The sequence below is a fragment of the Phalacrocorax aristotelis genome, chromosome 3, assembly GCF_949628215.1.
Source record: "Phalacrocorax aristotelis chromosome 3, bGulAri2.1, whole genome shotgun sequence".
Classification (NCBI taxonomy): Eukaryota; Metazoa; Chordata; class Aves; order Suliformes; family Phalacrocoracidae; genus Phalacrocorax; species Phalacrocorax aristotelis.
Genome location: NC_134278.1, coordinates 123,784,338 through 123,806,322, shown reverse-complemented (window position 1 = coordinate 123,806,322; position 21,985 = coordinate 123,784,338). Strand labels below are relative to the sequence as shown.

At 36.0% G+C, this 21,985-nt stretch overlaps 1 protein-coding gene across 1 annotated transcript in view; it reads left to right on the top strand.

The window, feature by feature from the left end:
- The window catches only part of RYR2 (ryanodine receptor 2), a 434,064-nt gene that overhangs the window by 224,690 nt on the left and 187,389 nt on the right, over positions 1–21,985 (top strand). Inside the window, exons 20-25 of the mRNA XM_075089806.1 lie at positions 772–1,013; positions 4,398–4,590; positions 6,335–6,551; positions 8,421–8,525; positions 12,689–12,792; positions 17,032–17,115. Of these exons, the coding sequence (XP_074945907.1) occupies positions 772–1,013; positions 4,398–4,590; positions 6,335–6,551; positions 8,421–8,525; positions 12,689–12,792; positions 17,032–17,115 (945 nt within the window). The remainder of the gene's footprint in view (positions 1–771; positions 1,014–4,397; positions 4,591–6,334; positions 6,552–8,420; positions 8,526–12,688; positions 12,793–17,031; positions 17,116–21,985) is intronic.

Sequence of the window (21,985 nt, the reverse complement as noted above, 5' to 3'; positions counted from 1 at the left end):
ATTGGGTGGCTTTCTTAATACAAAGCTGACACAGTAATGATTGTCTGGAGACAGGTTTTTTTTTAAATGAGATTCTAGATTCAGTATTTTCCCAAAAATCAGGTTAGAAAAGCAAAGTTTTCTTTCCTTTTTTTCCCTCATGACCTTAGATATATAACTTTACATATTGCTATTTAACTAGATATTGAATAAGCACCGCACTAGTTTTGCCTTTCAAGTATGCTTGTGAAGTACTTTAAAATCAGCAGCAGTAGGAACATCACATTGATATTAAGGATTGGTGCAATCTCTGCAAATTACTGGGTTAGACAAGACTTGGAATAAGGAAGAGCTACAAGAGAATTTTGAAATAGATTGGCACTTTACTTTTGTATCTTTGTAAAAGTTATTCTCTTGAATGGATAATCAGTGTTGTAGGATGCAGTTTACTATATAAAATTAAACCTGCATTGTGTACTAACTCCATTTCTTTTGGTAACTGGTGAGTAGCTATCATTTTTGAAGGATTTAACATCTATTGCATATTCAGACACATTAAAAATTATTATTGGTATCTGCGTGAGGATACTGTTTCAGTTACTGAAACAAACGCTTTATTTTTTTAACTGTACAAAGCATTTTTTTCACAGAATAAATGGATAGGTAGGTAGATAAATAAAATTACTTCTATTGTTTTAATCACACAAAACAATCACAAAATTTGAATTTAATGAAAAGTCTGCAGTAGTTCATCATGTTTTTAATAACAACTTTTATTCTTTCTTTTCTAAGCATGCGACCCAACATCTTCTTGGGGATTAGTGAAGGCTCTGCCCAATACCGAAAATGGTACTATGAACTTATGGTGGACCATCTGGAGCCCTTTGTGACCGCAGAATCAACTCACCTACGAGTGGGCTGGGCTTCAACAGAGGGCTACTCACCATATCCAGGGGGAGGAGCAGAATGGGGAGGAAATGGTGTTGGTGATGACTTGTATTCTTACGGCTTTGATGGTCTGCATCTGTGGTCAGGTATTCTCCTTTTTTCTTTTAGTTGGTTTTTTTTGTTGTTGTTACTGTTGTTGTTTTAAATACTAGAATGTTGTTTGCAATTCCAGTGAATGTTTTCAACAGCAGCAATGTTTTGATATTCAATATTGAAAAAAAAATTATTTTTACAAAGTTATGCGGATAGAATAATAATTCATTCAGCCTGGAAATTTTATTTGTGTTTTTTTGTTTTCTTTTTTTTTCATAGTAACTATACAGATTTTATTTAAAACTTCAAAGGTGCAAAAAAGTTTGACAAACAGTTGTCTCGATTTGTAATTCTTGTGTGACAGTGTAAGAACAGCTTGAGAGCTTTAATTCACAGGACTTTTTTTTTTATAAACATATTTTGAATATGGATCTTTAGAAGTTTAGAAATACTTCAGAAGTGAAGAAGATTTTTAAGTATGCTTTTTGCTCTACATTTTAAAACCATATATTTTTCTGTAGTGATGTTTTATTTACATTGAGGCTGACTGCTTATTGCAAGACTTGCAGAATCATATTCCAGTTTGCATATGGTATGTTTGGTCAGGTGTTCATCTTTAAAATGTTATTGGCCCAGCTCAGATCTATTAATTAATAGTAATTTCTGTGTGCAAATTCTGGTGTTAAAAGAAGCTGAAATGAGTATCTAAAGTACTTGTATTTACTGTTGATTCTGCAAATATCTTATTCTCTCTTCAAACTGGATTAGCTCAGCAAAAACAGAATAAGAAAGAAAGCCTGTTCTCTTTTTCTTGATCTTTTTCACATAATTTAACTTTTGTGAAATGATTCTCAGACACCATTTGGAATGGGTAGTCCTACACATGGACAGCCATAAACTTCTTGAAAAAAGTTTCTACTGCGGTTTCACCTTTTTGAGGAAAAAATTTTTTCCTTTGATTTTGAGAGATTATTGGGCAGTGATGAACTGTAGCACTGACTGGAAATTGGGTTAGGCTCATTGGACTGGCAAGTCTTGCCACTATGAAGATATGAGCAAGTTTTCTAAAGCTCCTTAGCAGACAAGAGAGACATTTCAGTGAGACCATTCAAGGTCTTTGAAATTTTGAGACATTGTTGCTTGGTCCTTGGAAAAGAATAGAGTTTTATATTTCAAAAGTCTTTTCCGAGCAAAACAGCAATGGATTGTATTATTAAGTAATAACATATAGACTGGAGTGGCATCTTAGGACAGTTGCTGCCACTTTGCCTCTCATGTAGAGTGAGAATTACTTTGGAACAATGATGTATAATTAATGGTGTCATTAAAGCTGTGTCATAAAGGAGTTTGTCAGATAAAGTATTATTACAGAAGAACCAGATAATAATGAGCCAACCAAAATAAATTTGTAGTTAGGATCCCTTTTAGGGAGGAAACAAAAGATTACTAAAAATCAAAATTATTTTTCTACCCACCACTGGCAACTTTTTAATCAGAAATGTCACAAAAGAATAAATTAACAATTGTTTGTGGTTCTCAATAATCCAGCCCAGTTAAAAAAGTCAGACTACCTTTCTATATGCAATTTTTGTATATTAATCCCTGTTGTGAATATAGGTGATAGATTTGAAAAGATTTCTGCCTTCATTGACATTATCACGTAACACATACCTCTGAAACCTGTAGACTTTAAGTAGCTGAATGTTGAAAATCATGGCCTTTATTCTTCTTCCACAATCCCAGGCTGCATGTTGGTAAGTCTCTGCAATGACATTTTAAAAATAATCTTCTGAGCATGAAGCATTTACTGCATTAACGAATAGCAACAGTAATTTCTACCCCTGATTTTCTGTTCTGGACCAAGCCTTTACCAGAATAACGTTTAATTTACATTTGTTTCTTCAGTGTTGCAATTACTTTTCTAATATGGAAAACTGGAAGTCAAAGATTTTTTAAAGTCTAAGGCCAGAAAAGGCTCTTAGATCATTTGGTCTGGCTATGTGTTCATCAGAGAGCAGTACATATTTCTGTTAACAGTCAGCACTGCATTGATCTCAATAACCTGTACCTGGCTAAATTTTAACATCTAAAAAGCCATTTAGTCTCATGTAGTATGCCTTAGGGAGATGAAGTATCCACTCCTCATTGATAGCTCTTTTAGAGTTTAGTTATCCCTGCTATTAAGTAATTGTCCCTTTCCGTGGTTTATTTAAAACTAACTCTAAGATGTTGTAATGTTTTTCTCTGCTATTCTCTACTGTGCTCAGTGAGTTGTGGGATGCAGAGCTAGTAGAAGGTAGTTTTCTTGCAGACCATTCCTTACGCTGTGACTGCTGCTCTGCTTCTCAGCAGTGTTTCCCATAGATTTCTCGATTTGTGAGGGCCCCTTAGGATTGCTCCATGTCATTCCCCTGTCTTTGCTCATGGAACTGACTATTCTTAAAACAACCGAGCTAGGGACATCCTGTCTTGAAAGGGTGTAGGGCCAGAGCAAGAGCATCTGAAAAGTTTTGGTTTTTTTTTCTTTTCCTCACTATACTCACTGCCTTATCGAGAGGGGCAGATTGCACAAGAACATCTGTCCTACATTCTACAGATTATGTGGCGCTATCAGGAAGTAATTTTCCATATGTAGAGTACCAGAAGTGTTGTTTTTTATTTTCCCTTGGGGGTGGTGGTGTGTGTATGAAAATTTATCTGTAGAAGAATTATTGAGATTTTTATTTATTATTTTTGCTGCTGTTAAAAACATGCCATCTTCATAATCTTCCTGGAAATACAGTGCTTGTAGCTAAGTCCTTCATGTTCACAGAAGTTGGACAACATAGTTAAAATGTTAGTGCTCTGTTCTTGACATGCATTATGGTTTATCTCTTGCAGACATTTCATTATCTGCTCTCTTTGTATATGCCAGAAAAATGCTGGTTTGCAGTTTGATTATGAAGCTGAGTAGTATCATCTTACACAAGTTTGCAAGGGTACATGATGTGGCCCTTAAAAATAGGAAGTATCCTACTTTTCCTAAATAAAGTAGGGTACTTGTCCTTATCTTGAATAATGAAGCATTCTTTACTAGAGCGTACTAGGTTTCGTATTAAATACTAATGGTTGTTTTTCAATTTGCCCTCTACTACTGTGAGGAATAAAATTTAATTTTCTTGGGTTTGACTGTTTATATGGGTATCAGTAATTATTTTCACTTACATTAAATGTAATTTAATTGTATTAGTTATGATTAAAATAGCTTTATAGGTACAATTTTATGCTTCTATTCACTATATTGCAAGCTGAAAATGAGGTCTTGAATGTTATAGGTTAGATATTTTGTGTATTAACGTGTTTGTACTCTATGTTTTCTTTCTCTTTTTTTAGGCTGCTTTGAAAACCTGTATGATTTTCAAAAGTTTTTTTTAAATGTGTCTCCTTTACTTCCATAGGTTGTGTAGCACGAACAGTAAATTCACCCAACCAACATCTGTTAAGAACTGATGATGTTATTAGCTGCTGTTTGGACCTGAGTGCCCCTAGCATCTCTTTCCGGATAAATGGTCAGCCAGTTCAAGGAATGTTTGAGAATTTCAACATAGATGGCCTCTTCTTCCCAGTTGTCAGCTTCTCTGCAGGAATAAAGTTAGCATCCCTTGTAGTTGGGTGTTGGGTTTTTTTTGGTTTGTGTGCCACCCTGCCCCGGTCTGTGGGTTTTTTGTTTTTTTTCTGTATATGTGAATATGCTGAATGTTTCCCTGGCTGTCTTTGCTCTCATTTTCCTTTCTGACATCTGCTTCTTTGGCACAGTTCCAGTTTTTGGATAGTGAGAGATACAAAGGAGTCCTGAAGCGATAGTGCATCTGTTGTTTTTCAGCACATCACTCTATTCAGGTGGTTTGCAGATATACCTTAGAAACAGCTTATCATTGGTACACATTCACTCCAGCGCACCATTTTACCTATATGGGAAGAAAACCATCAGTCTTTGATATTAAAAATGTATTTGCCCTAACTCCCATGTTATGAGTTAGTAACTATTATTTGAAGATGCATTATCTACACCTACCTTAAGAAATGGTGGTGGTACACTTTCTTTTCAGCAGGATAAGTTAATATGAATTCAGTCAATCTGTATTCTGATTGCTGTACTGGTTTTCTATAACATTTCAAGTCACACTTGAGGTGCTAGGCTTCTGCTTCTATGTATTGAATAGTTTGAGACTATAATATTAAAAAAAGATTGTGTGATATTCTAGTGGGGGGGACCAACTTTAGCAGGACTGGCAAAGGTGAAGGCTGAAAGCTGATTTCCATTGGAGACAGAGCAATGCTTTGTGAGGGGTCGTTCAAAGACTGTTGTGAATACTACAGAAGCTAAGAGCTATCACACAGCGGGCATACCAGCCTCTCCTTCCAGATGCAAAATGCACTTTAGACTTTGCCTGGGAAAATACAGGAAATAAACTCTGGTAAAACTATGGACATTCATGCTCTGAAATGCAAAACTATAAACCTTGCGTGCTTAAACTCTGTCACGAGGGAAATATTTGACAGATATTATTTGTGTGCTGAGTGTGTTTTTTGGAGAGTGTTCTGGTATAGCATTGACAAAAATAAGATACTCATTAAATAGCAAAGAGACAAAATGTTTCCATTGCCAGGCTAGTTTTTTGGGTGTTTTTTGATTCCTTCTGGGTGGCAATGTTCTGGGAAGACTTTTCTCTGTTATGTCATTGCTACTTCATGATCACCTCATTAATGAAATTTTTGAGTAACAAAAAACCATGACAAATTCACCATTTTGTAATGAATAAAACAATGCTTTTCCCTAGGTTTCTACTAACAGGACAAGTATATGTTTTAGGGAAGAAAATACGAGAGTGTTCTGTGAGAGAAAAGAAGGAACCGTACTCCATGGAGTTTTCAGGCTCATTTCTCAAATGAGAGAGAATGGAGAGCTCCTCAATGGAGGGAGTTCAGAGGTGGTTGATTGATTACTCTGGGTTATAATCTCTGCCGTCTGAGACTCAAAAGGCTGGTGCTTGCTTCATAGGTGTGCTAAGGAAACTGATTATTCTCTCTCTCTCTCTCTCTCTGTCTTCTCTTTTGGTCTCATGATTTAGAATACTTTTATGGAAGTGGAAATTAAGTAAAAGAATGAATTATTTGCTTTTCCCCATGGTTTTTTGCACCTTCTACTTAATAAACTCCAGCACTAGTTAGAGAAAGTTGAACTGTTAACACTGCAAATAAGCTGCAACACTGATTTTTTTTTTTTTTGGGGGGTCTTTTTTAAAAAATAGCATTCAATATTTATTAGGCTTGCAGATTGGGTAGATTTGACACCAGAGGTGTCTGTTATCTAAAGTAACTCTGATGTTTACAGGGTACGTTTCTTGCTTGGAGGTCGCCATGGAGAGTTCAAGTTCCTTCCTCCACCTGGATATGCCCCTTGCTTTGAAGCTGTCCTACCGAAAGAGAAGCTGAAAGTGGAGCATAGCCGAGAGTACAAGCAGGACCGTAGCTATACAAGAGACCTACTGGGTCCCACTATCTCTCTGTCGCAAGCAGCTTTCACTCCAGTTCCTGTAGATACTAGCCAGGTATGGAAACTGAAGGACTGCGTTTTCATTTTTAAACACATTTATTATAGGCCTATGTTACTTCACATTAGACTGAATTTGCACCTTGTCTCAAACTTGTTTTTTCTTGGGATTTGGTTGGTACATTCCACTGCAAGAAGCTGAAAAACTGTGCACAAAACGCTGATAGAGCTCAGTAGAATTTCATGTATTTCAGTTTGCAAACAGTGTAATAAAGGATGTTTTACACTTAATATTAGAGTAGGCAAAAAAAGAATATTTGAACTTCTTGTTCTGTTACTAATGTTTTTATTACTGTTTAATTAAAATCACCAAAGACTTTGAATTATGTGGAGACTTTTAGACCAGGTTCAACCCTAATTCTTTACTGGACTTGCAGGTTACTGAGAGTGACATTTGACTCACCGTGGGCAGTAAAATGCAGGAACTGTAGTCTTAATTTTAATTTTTTTTTAATGTAGTTGCAAACAACAGTAATTCTTTGACACCAAAGAGCTCCATCTCTGACCACAGGTAACAAGAGTTCGTTTTACACTTGACCAGAGCTTGAGATGATACCAATTTGTGTACACCATGTGCTCAGATTTTACTGTATTTAGAAGCTTGCTTCTGAAAAAAAAAAAACATAAAAAAGGAACAAACCTCAAAGTTTGTTGCTATTATGAGCTATATAGGGCATTCTATGTGTGCCATGTAATTATTGTTCTGTAACACCAACAATTGGGGTAACATTATCATGATTCACAGCTTTGTTGTTCTTGTCTTAGCTGGGGTAGAGTTCAATTTTCTTCACAGTAGCTAGTATATGGCTGTGTTTTGGATTTCTGCGAGAAACAGTGTTGATAACCTAGCAGTTTTTGTTACTGCTGAGCAGGGCTTACACAGAGTCAAGGGTTCTGCTTCTCACCCCACCCCACCAGTGAGTGGCTGGGGTTGTGCAAAGAGTTGGGAGGGGGCACAGCCGGGACAGCTGACCCCAACTGACCCAAGGGATATCCCACACCATATGATGTCATGCTCAGTGCATAGAGCTGGGGGAAGAAGAAGGAAGAGAGTGGGGGAGTTTAGAGTGATGGCTTTTTACATGTGATAGAGCCCTGCTTTCCTTGAGGTGGCTGAGCACCTGCCTGCCCATGGAAAGGAGTGAATGAATTCCTTGCTTTGCTTTGTTTGTGTGTGCGGCTTTTGCTTTACCTATTAAACTGTCTTTAACTCAATCCATGAGTTTTCTCACTTCTACTCTTCTGATTCTCTCCTCCATTCCTCTGGGAGGGGAGTGAGTGAGTGAACGGCTGCGTGGGGCTGAGTTGCCAGCTGGGGTTAAACCATGACAACTGTATATTCAAGGTCTTTGGTTTTTGAGGTAAAGCAGACTTGATTTCAAATTTTGGAGGTAGAGTGATGTGCTGTCCTGATTTCGCTTGTCACCTGTCATCATCCCCTAATTGCCTTTTCTTTTTTTTTTTTAAACAGGGTTCAGTTCTCCAATGTTTATAATTGTCTGAAGTTTTTTTTTTTTTTTTAACAAATTACTTTGGTTGTTGAGATCTTTACTGTATTTTAAACTGAGAAATAGTACTGGTTTGGGTAGTTTCTAGTCAGCTGCCAGGAATGTATTCCGTGCAGTTTGGAGATGTTAGATTTAAAACAGTTTTCACTTGCTGATCAAACTCCCGAATTTGTAAGTGCATAGGTTAAAGTATTTCTGTTGATCTATGAATTCTCGTTCACTTTAGTCAGTAAGAACTGAATGATAATTTAGGTTTACTTGAGACATCTGGTTTGTACAAAGTTTGTCTGTTATGAAGGTTTGGGTGGCACTGTCAAGCAACTTATTTGTAACAGCCTCTTTCTCTTTTCTCTCTTCAGATTGTTTTGCCTCCCCACCTGGAAAGGATAAGAGAAAAATTAGCAGAGAACATCCACGAACTATGGGTTATGAATAAGATTGAACTTGGCTGGCAGTATGGACCAGTATGTACCTTCCAACTTAATGTTCTGTTAATTACATGGTATTATTCAGCACATTGGTTTCAATGTGCTAATGGGATTTTGTTTTTTCCCATCCTTCCAAAATTAGTAATGTTTTAGAACCTTTCCACCAGAAGCAGGTGGAAGCCAACAGTGCTTTTGTATTTCTGAACCGAATTCTGGTATTAAAGCTGTTTGGTGCTGAAATTTTCAGACAGTCTAACTGTCAGCACAGAAAGAACATAGTACATTTTTCACCTTCTGTTTGTTTTTGGGGAAGAGGTTTAGTTGCCTGGTGGAGTACACCAATGAAGGCAGTTATTCTTGGTTCTCTTCACGTGTACTGACTGACATAACTCTTTCAGAAGTCCCAAACTTACTTTTCATGAAACATAAGTATTGCTTATAGGAAATACCATTAAATCTGCTTTGCTCTTTCCTTCTCTCCACTTCTTCAGGCTGTATTAGGTGCTCCACATAGCTATTTTCTTATCTTCTTTCTACTTTTCATGGAGTGTGACAGAAAAAAATGTGGCTTCTGGCTTTGATACAAAATACAGTCTTTCACTGATTAGGTTTCTTTTAATCAATCATAAAAAAATTATACAAGCTAGTTACTTGGATCCCAAGTGGTGGTGTTTATGAAGAACTATTGCTGTGAAGAGTATATAGAAACATGTAGATGTGAATGTAAGAACATGTATGCACATATAGAAACATATGCATATTCTGTTCTTTGTTAATGAAAAGATTCTAGTCTCCTGAGGAGTTCAGATTACAGATTTGAGGTAGCTGGGCATAGGTATTATATTTGGTGTAGCATACAACAGTATTTAAAAAGATTTTATTTACAGGGAAGATCTCTAGATTGTTGTTGTTGTTGTTGTTGCTTTCCCTACCAAAACAAACACAAAACCCCAGTTAAATTAATGTGTTGAAACATTTTAATTGTGGTGTAATCATACCAGCTGTGAAGCAATCTGCAGGAAGTTTTAGTGTACCATTACTTACCATCTAGAAGCTAATTGTAGACTTGAGCACTATTTTAATTTAAACTATATATAGTAAGTATCAAGTTAAACACTGATAAATTTTGTAGCTGTGTTCAGAATGAAACCAGGTGCTCAATCTCTTAAATTATTCGGCTTTCTCTCTCTAGCTTTAGTATTCTATGGCTGGACATGTCTACTTTGGGAATCTGACAAAATATATGCTGATGATCTTCTGGAGATTGACTCCTTTATCATATTGGTTTCTCACAGCTGATTTAATCAGTTTAAGTCACTGTTGCCAATTCTAGTTATCTGAATTGATGCACTGCAGTTACTGAATACTGAAGGAAGGCATGAAACGAATTAGCTGGTTTAGATGCACACATATAAGTACTGTAATTTAGTTAGATTTGGCTTTTTTACTTGAGAGCAAGATGCATTATATATAGTAGCTAGCTTTTCTGAAAAAGTGGTGGTTTTTCATGAAGTCAAAAAGTTTAAAGGCTAAAAGATAGAGAATTTGTAGATTTAAATGCCTCTCCAGATTATTAAAAAATCTGCTGTAGATTGAATTTTATATTCCCTCTTACATACCTGTTTCATCAGATCTGTGTGTAATATTACCAAATTGATACCCCATATTGCATGCGATATTACTACTGCATTTTATACATGTAACAAAGTAAAATAACAAGCTAATTGCTAATTTTCCTAATGTAGCAAAATTAAGGACTTTTGCTAACTGGCTTCCTTATAAGTCTAAATGTGAGTGGTATTTTGGTGTCCAACTTGAAATCATCAGATGCAGTTTCATGTCTTTGTTTCTGTTAAACTTTGCTATGCATTTAAAACCAGCCACAAAATTTAAGAATTTATAGGTGTCATGAGTTCTGCCACTATATAAGGTATTTGCAAGGCAATGGATTTTTATACTGTGCTCAGAAAAAAAAAAAAGGGGGCTGGAAGGCAACCTACAAAATATGTTGAATATAGAATAGAAATATTATACACTGTAGCTGTAGAGTAAAAAGTGTGTCACTAGGGGAAATGCAATTAACATTGGAATTCTGAGGAAAACACCTGACATCCAAGATTTAAATTAGCTATACACAGATCTAAAGTAGTCCTTCTTTTTGGAGACTATACTGAGCCTTTATTAATGCAGATTGCCATAGGTCTTAGAGAGAAATCTGCAAATAAACATTTTCAATGTCCTCTAAAAGCTGTTTCTCATTTTAGCTACTAATGATTTTGATCATTTGCTTGTATTGCCTGTTCAAAGAACACTAATCCCACTGAATGAAAAGAAATATCCCCTGGAGATTGTAAATATTCTTCACTCCAAATGACTGCTGTTCAATTTAATAATTATTATGTGCTTAGATCAAAATGCAAAAATATGTTACTCAGAAATGTTATAGAGAAGTGTGAGATTTTTAAAATGAGATTACACTACTATTCAGTCTAGTTTATTTACAGTTTAGTTTTTGTTATAGAAAAGCACAGAACTGGCAAAAATAGATGATAAAAATAAGTTTCAGCTATCAGTAAGCCATGTTCATATTAATTCTGTGGCTATAATGAATTATATTATATTAATTAATATTTATGTAAAGTATAATTAACACTCACGTCTTGAAATTATAGAAATTATAAATAGGTTATGGTTTGCAGATGACTGTTTTTCCTTCCCCTGATCTAATACACAATGCTAATGTCCCAATATTATGATTTTATTTAAGTGTGATCTTAGATACTGCATATGGGTTTATTGCCACGGTGCTAGAGCTTTTTAATTTTAAGAAATTTATGTTCAAATATCCAAAGAAAAGCTCTCTTATTTGTTGCAATATGCAGGGCAAGCAATCAGTTTAAATGTGATAGATTATTTTTTCTGAAAGCAGAAATTTCATGCCAGTTTAGATGCTACTGACTTTCCTATCCTTTTTAAAGACCAAATCAGATTCCGTATATGAGCAACAGATCAAGCTGTTGAGAACAGATTATCAATTTCACTGAGAATTCCTGCCTTGGTCTTTTTTCAGCTAAAATAATTTTAAAAACATCCTATATTCACCAAATGAGTAAAGATCAATTTGGAAAAAGTATAACTATTAGGCTTCTTAACTACAAATGTTAGCATTCCATTTTCCAGCAGAACTATCTGATTGGTCAAAAGTTGTCAATAATCTTATTTTTCAATAACTTTCACTTTGCGGCTTTAAAGATTAATATAAATAGTGAGCTTATGGTCCATGAAAGATGGACACAAAAGTGTTTTAATATATGGGTAAAGATGTAGTCTCAATTGAGCAAACATTAACGCTTTCATTGGGATCTCTTAGTTAATATTTGCAAACTAATGTTTTTTATCAAGCCTTCTAGCAAGACATAATTGTTGTAAATTTTGTTGACTGAGCTCTAGCTTGATAAAGATGCAAAGCTGAGAGCAGTAGAACGCTCAGGTATCCCAGCCCCTCAGGTTATCCTTCCCAGTTATGGCCAGTATTAGACTAAAACTGTATAGTAGTAGTGCAGGTTAAAAATGTTTTTGATCAAAATTTTAAGTTTATAAAAAGTAGGATTTTGTAAATTATAGGCTTCATGACTCTGCTGTCACTACAGTAAAAGCAAATTAATTTTCCAGTCATTTGTGACTGCTGAACAGCTGCATTCTGCTTGTAGGTTACTGGACATAATTAAAAACCAAATATTTTCTGAATTAAAAGATAAGTTAGATTTGTCCTTTATATCGTTACTCCATAGGGTAAGGACTTCAGTACCATTCATATCAACATATTCATACAAACTGGATGCATAATTTTTCAAACATGGTGCTAAGAAGAAATTTTATGCCTGTATGTCAAAATGCAACACAGATTGCACAGTTCTTGAACTTTGCATATTTGCTGTGAACAACTATATAATGAAATGTACAAATTAACATTTATTCCACTTGATATCTGCAAATCTGAAGTTTATTTGCAAATGCAAATACTGCCTTACTTGAACGGAATGGTCTTGCTCTGCAAATACAGAATACTTTCTGTTTTGAAGTGTTCAGTTTGAGTAATGCTGACAGGACCAACTTGTAGTACTTTGTGCTTTGGACCATTTTAAAATTTCTTCTAGTTTTTTATACACATTAAACTTATTTCTTTACTGTCTTTTCAGGTTAGAGATGACAACAAAAGACAACACCCATGTTTAGTGGAGTTCTCAAAATTGCCGGAGCAGGAAAGAAATTATAACTTGCAAATGTCACTTGAAACACTGAAGTAAGTTGCTAGAACTTTAGAAGCTTATAGTGAGAGTTTCCTAAGAAGGTGCAGTTTCCAGAATTATAATGTGACATGTCAATTACAATTTGACATGTAGGTGAGGGTAATAATATGAAAATGAGGGAGTGAAATACATTAATGATTATGTATTTGGCATTGAAAATGGCGTTTACAGTTGTCTTTTTAATATCTATGGAATTTTAGAATTATTGTGGTAATTTGATTATGAAATGTCAACTCAAGCATTTTTCATCTATTTTGGAGGAAAGAAATAGATCCAAGATTTGAAAAAACCTTCTTCACTTCTTATTTGGTTTAATTCAATTGTTTAATTGCTTTTAATTTTCTTTATTGATAAAGCATGCTGACAATCAATAGTTATTTCTTTCATGTGACTAATGACGAGCTTTGCTTCAGGACCCCTTCCTGCTATTTCTGCGTTGTCTGTGCATATTGCCACAGAACAGTAGTAGGCATTCCCTCCTTTTGTGGATGGGTGGTTAGATGTGTGAATGTCGTGGAAGCTCTCCAGTTGGAACGCTAGAAATTTCAGTGGGATGTAAATGGGTTCGTTCAAGTAATCTAGTTGTCTGGCTCACAAACATACAATTCCTCATCTCAGCTTTGTCAGTCAAGCAGGTGTGAGTTCTTATTTTGCTGTGAATGCATTGAAAATCTATTGCGTGTAGCCAACACATTAAAATATTTCTCAAACTGATAAATGCCCAGGGGGGTATGTGGTTCTCCAGACACTCTTATTTGCAATCCATTGAAATCTATTTTTTTTTTTCATTGTTAAAGTGCAGTTGTTTTTTCCTGTTCAGAGAATTACCAAAGGATGACTGTCTGTGTGCGATCTTACCTTTCTGGGAAAATTAATCTGTACTATTAAAAAAATTGCCATGTAAACTGATAGTGCCAAGATAGTGTTTACCGTCATAATATAAGGATTTCATGTCCTCATAGTAGAAAGCTAGGTAGAACACTCCTCCTGGAATTTCTCGTAGTGTCCTGCTCTGGTCAGCTTCTCTGCACTATTTACTGATCCACCATTCCCACCAAGTAAATTACTAGATTAAAAATGTATTTATGACCTTAAGCGTTAAACAGTTTCTGGAGGGATATATTGGCATTATTGAGATATAAATGGAACTCCACTGGAAGCAAGAAAATAAGCTCATATTTGTCTTCAGCTAGATATTAGAATTTCAAGGAAACTTTTGAGAGCCCTGACAGCGCAACAGTGCAATGCAGAATAGCTTCTTCCTTCCACTTTATGAAACTACAAAAGATTATGTCATTAGCTTTCCCTACAGCTGGATTTTTTGCTAGAATAATCTATATAAGATGACTCAGGCATAATAAAAATCATGCTCTCAGATATAAATGTACACCTCTATTGTATCACTAAATAGTAAACAAATTTTAGTGTCCTTACATGATTACTGGTTCAGGACCCAATCCTTTTCTAACTCTAACCCTGACAAAACAAAAAATAATTTGGTTTTATAAATGTATAAATTATGGATTAATTTGATTTTAGAATTTCATTATTTACTCTAAAGAGTGGCTTTTCGTTAAATGAATAGTCATTCTGTGGATTTCAAAATTTTTATTCTTAATGATCTCAGTCTTCATTTCATTCTTGTATTAGTCCTTGTTTTCTGAAGTATACCGTTCTAATTTTACAATATCATATTGTATTTAGCACATAAATATCTATTGTTCAGGGATTAGAATATGAGTGTCTCACTTCATTTCTGCAAACTTTGCAAAGGTGAAGGAATTGGTGCACTAATCCATTCTAGTGATCCATACCATGATGACTTGAATTGTAAGCTACTTTGACTAGTTTTTTACTAGGTGTTTCTAGTCTATTAGCAGTCAGCCTCAATGGGGGAGAATGAGGAAGAGGGAAAGAAACTGTTCTTTTAAAAGTTCCTCTAGTCAGCTGTATGCTGTATACTTTACAATTTGCATCAAACTGTGTACTGCATACCTGAAGTAGTTGCAAGACATCACAAATATGTCTCACTGTAATTGGATTTTTTGTTGGTTTGTTACCAGTTTTGCTGCCAGCTCTACTAGATGAGAGAGGGAGAAAGCAAGGAAGTTCTGAGTCATATTATATGACACAACATTTCTTTTCAATATATTGAGATCTCTATATTTTTCTATGTGACTTAATACTTTTATGAACTATAAAAATTATATACTATATGAAATGTCAAGATTCACAAATGAGCTACCTCTGAAAATGCCATGAGATTAAAATATGCCGCTCATACCATTTCTGCACATTCTTATAAATATTCTGTAGCTTGATCCTCTGGGTTTGGGTTTTGTATATTTTTGGTTTGGTTTGGGTTTTTTTAATGCTTACGATTCTGTGACTGACTTCTCATTTCTACCAATTTACTCAGCTGAGTGTGATAATTGCACGTATCAATATTATGCTGAGGGCTGCATTCGCCACTTCTAGTTTTCTTGTTTAGATTTGAAATGTTTTATGGGTCTTTGAAGTTCTACCAGTATGGATGAGTCTGCCTGAAAAGTAAATGGAAATATAATTAAAATCTAACTCTTGGTCCCCCATTGCCTTTTTATCCCGCAGTGACTCTCTGATTTGGATTTGCTGTGTCTGGGTGGAAATAACGTAGGGTTCAAATTCCTGACTTACATTACAAGGAAATTAGGGTTGGCGGGGCTTAGCTCCTCTGTACTGCTTTCCACTGTTAGATATGTTTTCTTACTTATGCTGGTGATGGCTGCATAAGAATCACGTACAATTTATGTCAATTGAAATTTATCTGCATGGGATATTCTTAGCAAATAGTATGTTTTGCAGGAGGTGGCCACTGCATGTTGGTTTCCTCATAATCTGATTTTACCGCCTAATTTTAAATCAGGGTTCACAGACCATAATGGTAGGATTTACTTCATGTAGCTAGCACTAAAAATATGCTGCAAGAATCTCCTTGAAACATACGACTCTCTGCCAAGAGAAATACTGCTATACCATTATTTATGATCTTTTTTCCCCCAGTCAGTTCAAAAGCAATAAATATAGTTAAAGCAAGACTAGAAAATATTGTTGTAAGTAGAGTCAAGAACAAATAAAACCCCGTTTTCCAACTTTCTTACATGTTGGGAAAATTGGGGGTGGAGTCCAAGGTTTACAGTTGTGATTTCTTCTGCATAATCAGTTTCAATGAAAGATATGGGTGTCACCCTCAGATGTCAAAAAACTTCTGCTCTGACTCCAAAGTGGTATCTGACTTTTGTCCAGGATTTCTTTTCATTTCAATGTCATATTTTAGTAATGCATCTGGGCTAAAGAAACAGACTTGATAACCCAGTATTGAACATAAGTGCAGAAACGAATAATTGATGAATTAAGATTTATACTTCTGGATAGCATGACTGTAAGAACAGTAAGAGGTCTGAAGTAATCAGAAACCTGATTAATACTGTCGACCCCATTGTAAGGTTATGTAGAGACTGTTTGTTTCCTGAAATGATTTGCATCTTGCAGAGTCAAGCCAGAACAGGCTGCCTGGGTCAATGGCTCTGTGGTAGAAGCCCTGTGGTACATGACACACCCTGTCTAGCTCGAATCCTTTTCTCTGAAGTGGATTAATGTGCAACATCCATGCTGAGCATGAAGATGGCAGTTTTGGCCTAATGCTTATTATGCATTCTGCTGTCAGTCCTCTCTTCAGTAGCGTGTCCTAACAAAATCCAGATCCAATTAAAATCTCTGAATAACAGTCTCTCTTTGTAAAGATGACACGTTCTAAGGATAACAAGTGACATTTCCTGCCTTTTCGCCTTTCATCAGCTTTGAAGTAAATAACGTAATATTAAAAGATTTTCATATAAGGCAGTATGAATGAGTAGATAAGCAGTATAAGTATATAAAACAGAAATATATATTTCAAGGGCAGGGAATCTTTCAACTGATGCCCCACACAGACGAAATAGACTGCATGATAGTTCCACTTTGAAGTAGTCCGCTCATATTTTTACTCAAATTTTCAGGAACATCATGTGGCATTTTCTTAACACTATCAGAAAGCTTATTACACATACAAAAAGGCTGATGTTGATCTTTCTATATTATGTTGTTGTCATTCCCATAAGTCTCATTTGCTGTGTAGTCCCATTTATATACCCAGAAGCAACTCTAAATAGAGAAACATTTGCAGTAATTTATCTTTGATTTCTGTGTTCTAGAACCCTGTTGGCATTAGGCTGCCATGTTGGAATTGCTGATGAACATGCTGATGAAAAAGTGAAAAAAATGAAACTTCCAAAGAAGTAAGTTGAAATTCAAATGCATCTTTTTGTTAGGCAGTGTGAGATAAGCAAACTGTATTTTAATAATTGATATTTATATTGCTAGTTTTATTAGTACTTGGGTATGCATGTGTGCATATGAATTTTCAGAAATTTACTCACGCCTTCATCCACACTTTTTATTTTAGACATTTGCAGTCTGATGTGTGTTTTCATGATTCATTGAAATGTCTGGCATTCATTGTTACATAGTTCTTTTGTATATGGAGCGGACTGCAGAAACCTGATGAAGAATTTTTGTGGCAAACTTGTCAATATATTTTGCTGTGCTGCAAATATTTAAAGGTACCCTGTCTGAAAGTCCTAGAATGGCCATCTAGTGACTTGATGTGGAGAGAACCAGTAGAGTAATTTGACTTTTTCCTGAGTGATTGCATGGCAACAGCATTAGTAGGGCTGGGCTCAGGCTGGTATGATATAGTGGCCTCCACTACCGCAGCTCTGAAACCAGCTCTTATAGCCCAGCCAAGTGCCCTGGCTTCTTCCTTTGCACCAGTGTGCACCCCTGTATGGGAATGAAGATTTTGGGAACTTTTACTCAGTTGAAAGTAAGGGGATGTACTTGGTAAAAAACATATGACAGCCTTACAGCCCAACATACATTTGAGCCCATGGTTTGTAAGTTTGTCTAGATTGGTACAAAATTCAATGGGATAATGGAGGATTATAATGTGTATAAAACTAGAAAGGTAAAAGTCACAGTTTCAGTATAAGAGATCTTCTGAGTGTTCTGTTATTCCTGAATTTAAATTAGTAATTTAGTTTCCTTGGTTATGACTAAGAGCGATGGTAAGTGCTAGTTGTTAAGTTGCTACCACCATAGCTCTTTGCAGGGATGTGCTCAGTGCAGAAATAGTTTCCTCTGCTATTGCATAGCTCCATCATTCACAGCAGCCTTTCACTGACCCATACCTTCATATTCCATAGACTGCATCCCTAAGGCCAGTATAATAACCCCAAGCCTGTGTTTAATTAAAGCATGCCTGCCTTTTTCCTTTTGTGAGCCAAAAGCACATGTACCATTCTGGCAAAGTTCCTGCAGGATTCTGGGTAATACTTTACTACAAGGTAGCTATATGAACCTGGACCTTCAAGTCTTTGATACATAGCATGCTGCACTGATTTACATACCATTGGTATCACAGCTTCAGAATCCCTGATGTGGTCGCTTCACAGGAATGAACGAAAGTAAAAGCAAGGGATTAGTTTAAATTCCCCAAAACTGTTCTTCAGTTTTGGTATCCCAAAATAACTGCACGTAAGACTAACAGGAAGAGGTATCTAGGGCCTTCTGTATTTTTGTTCTGAATTTCCTGGGCAGAAATGCATATGCAGTTGGAAGATTGTTCAAGTGAATTAGATTTGATGCTTTTCAAAGGCTGCAGCTAAATCTCAAGTCTGAAGAAATTAGACTTCCTATTTTAAGAGTGATAATGCTGAGTCTTTTTAATGTCATTAACAGCCATAACTTTAGAAACCTGAGGTCCTACTGTACATACCAAGTCAGAATTTTGATACTTCACATGCAATGGATAGAAAAAAGTGTGCAAAAAGGAATGCAAAACAATATATGTGGCTACATTCTCAATAGCATCAGGTCTTTCTTGAGAAAAAATGGAGCAAAGATTTTGTGATTTAGATACAGTTGTGCACATTTTGTGTGAGATACAGTCCTGCAGAGAAGTGTTGCTCTTTCACAGTTAGACTAGACTTAACAAAACAAAAACCAAGAGTTACAGCAAATAGGGTGTGAACAGCTAACTTTCTAATGGGAAAAGAGATGTCACTTCCTGGGTTTGCTAGTTATTTCTGTTCCTGTAGATGGTACAAATGTGTTGTCCAAATACTGTCAAATTTCCTATGAAAATTTATTAACTTCTCGTATCTGTGTGACACACAAACTTTATGTTATTATGGAAAACAAAACCAGACATCCCTTGGATGTAATTAGCTCATCTGCTCTACTAAATAAATTTTTCAACCTCACTTTGTATATTCCTGTCTGTCTTCTTAACCCATTGCTTTATTGTTTCTGTCATGCCATTGTAACAATGAAGATTGTAAAATGCTAAAACCAAGTTTATATTAGTGTCAGTCCTACGTAATTTTAGCATCACAACCACACTGGTTACAAGTTGGGGAAAATCACATTTTTAACTGACAGTTGTGCCAGAATTTCGCCTTTTCTAATACAGCATCGCTCTAGAAAAGAGCTTTTTTGGACCATTTTGAACTAGCTGAAGTGTACTGCAAACACAACTTCTGCTAATGGAATTTCTCTTTCTATTAAGAAGTTTTTTCTTGGTATAAATTTACTTTAGGTTTTTGAATAAAGCATCCTCCAATAACTTTTTATTTTAAAATACCTCCTTGAAATATTCAGTCTTTATTTTAAGAAATTCTAAATATTTAGTGATTCTATGGTTTAAAAAAAGTCTAAATGAAAAGGAATTTTCAGAACAAAAAGAAAAAATTAAAAAAAAAAAAGTTTTGCTATGTTTATTTATCTCTTGTAAAATAACTCACGCAGACTGCTGAAAATCTTTAATCAAGAGAGCAGAGTATGGACTAAGATCACTTGAAAACGTATCTACTACTTTTTCTGTAACTTTATGTGGTGGCACAAATGAAAATTCCATAGTGCTTGTTGTAAATCAATGGCAGATAAATATGATAGTGATAATGTGCTGTTGAAGCAGTTAAATTTTCAGCTTGAAAATTATTGCACATTACCTACTTATTAAAAAAATTGTTAATATAAGGCCAGTAGAGATAGTGAGCAAGACAAGACCAGTAAGATACTGATGAGTGAAAGACCAGGCAGGAGCTGGGATTTTAGCTGCCTTCACTCTGCAGCTCAAGATGATTCTCCAATGTGAATTTGTACACACACTATTCTTTTGTTATTTGCCTTAGTATCCATTGATAGTTATCCTTGATGAGTATTTATGTGCATCCTGAAATAAGGAATGCACATCCTTTGTGACAAAATCCTGAGCATCCTTTGAGACCCCTGGTTCTTTGACCCTGCTCTTACAATGAAATAGCTGTGGCTCTCATAGCTTTTATATGCACAAGATAACACTTGTGCAGCAGATTGTGACAGGAAAGAACGCAGTAATTGCCAGCCTGACAAAAGTGTTAATTCTGTATGATTCACTATTTCCATTACGGACTGGTTTTACTCATCTCCCTGAAGCGGCTTCGCAGCTGCCCAAGGAGATGTAACCGTGAGGGCATTTAGCTAGCATGTGGGAGACAGCAGCACAAATGCCAACTGCCTGCTTAATTCTGTGATAGAAATTTGCCGATTGGTAGCTATATGAATGGTTGATTTTGGATTGACATTCTTGAATTGTTGTTTTCAGACTTAAATTTTTTGGTTTTTAATGTGGTAATTTTGAAGGACGGTCTAACCTCATGTTTACAGACGATAATCCCCCTTAAATGCTTGCTTGTTTTCAATTATTGTTTTCAACCAATAATTTGTTTAAATGGGTTTTAGAATAGTTATCACAGAAGAGAATTAATTAAGATTTGTGGAGTGTTTGAATGTTCTAGAATATAAATGGGGATAAATACTGTTTCTTTTGCTGGATTTCTCTCTGTCAGTCCAAATAAAGAAAATACAAGAAAATGCCAAAGTTGTTTAGAAAATAATTAGACAATTATTTAAACTAACCATTCTTTAAACACCCCAGTGTTTAACTTTCAGTGAGAGAATGTTGTTTATTTTTCACAGACCCCTTTCGTTATGGGCAAAATAGCTCTTTTTTTTTTGTCAGTATGCTCGCGGAGAAGCACTGAGGGATATTCAGGGCACGTCCACCAGCTCTGGCCCGGTCTGTCCCGGGGCAGCACCAGCTCTGGCACCTGGAGAATCTCTGCCCCCGTGCCGCCCCTCCTCTGGCCTTGGTCTCCGCAAGGCTGGTTTTCACACTTTTTCTCCTCACTCCTCTCTGCCTGTGCAGTGTTTTGCCCTTTCTTAAAAATTTTTTCCCTAAGGCATCACCAGCCGTGCCCTGCAGTGAGTCCCTCCTGGAGCCGCCTGTGTCCGGCACGGGGCAGCCCCGGCCTCTCCTCACAGAGGCCGCCCTGCAGCACCCCTCACTAGCACCTGAGCATGGGCACCCAGTACAGCCCCTCTCTGTCTGCCCCCTGCTTTGCTCTTCCTGCTCCCCTTCCCCTGCACGTTCCCTCATCAGCTGAGGGTAGGGGAGGCAACATCTACCACCATGGTGATGCTGCATAGTGTTGTAGGGTTTTGTTGTAAATTTAGTAGGTCCTGATGTGCTGCATCCATCACCATATGCATTACGTCCTTTAGTGAGAAGGTGTGGTCATAAGTAAAGTGGGAGATTACTATAATTAATTAGACGGGAACAATTTAATGAAAGTAAACACCACTGTTATATAGGAGCACTAAAAGTAGCGAGGAAGCTGTGTCTCTGTTCTGAAGTCTAAATTTTAAAGGTTTGCTCCTATGATTTGAAGGATAGTTGAGGTATGAAGTATAATAAAGACAAACTTTTATTAGATGGACTTCATATGTGATCCTGAGTAAGCCGTTTCACCTGCTCTGTCTTTCACATCCCTATACGTAATATGAAGAATATATTTTCTTGCTTCAGCAGGAGGTAGGTAGAATTTAATAAGTATTGTGAAGTGCTCAGAGATAACAATAATAGTCTTCATATAAGCATTTAGATAAGCAACATCTTAATCTATGACTTTAAATATGGGAAAGTGCTAAAATATTTAAAAAACCTTTTTAGCTCACACTATTTTGCGTAGCTTTCATTACCAGCTACCTCATCACATCAAAGGGCAG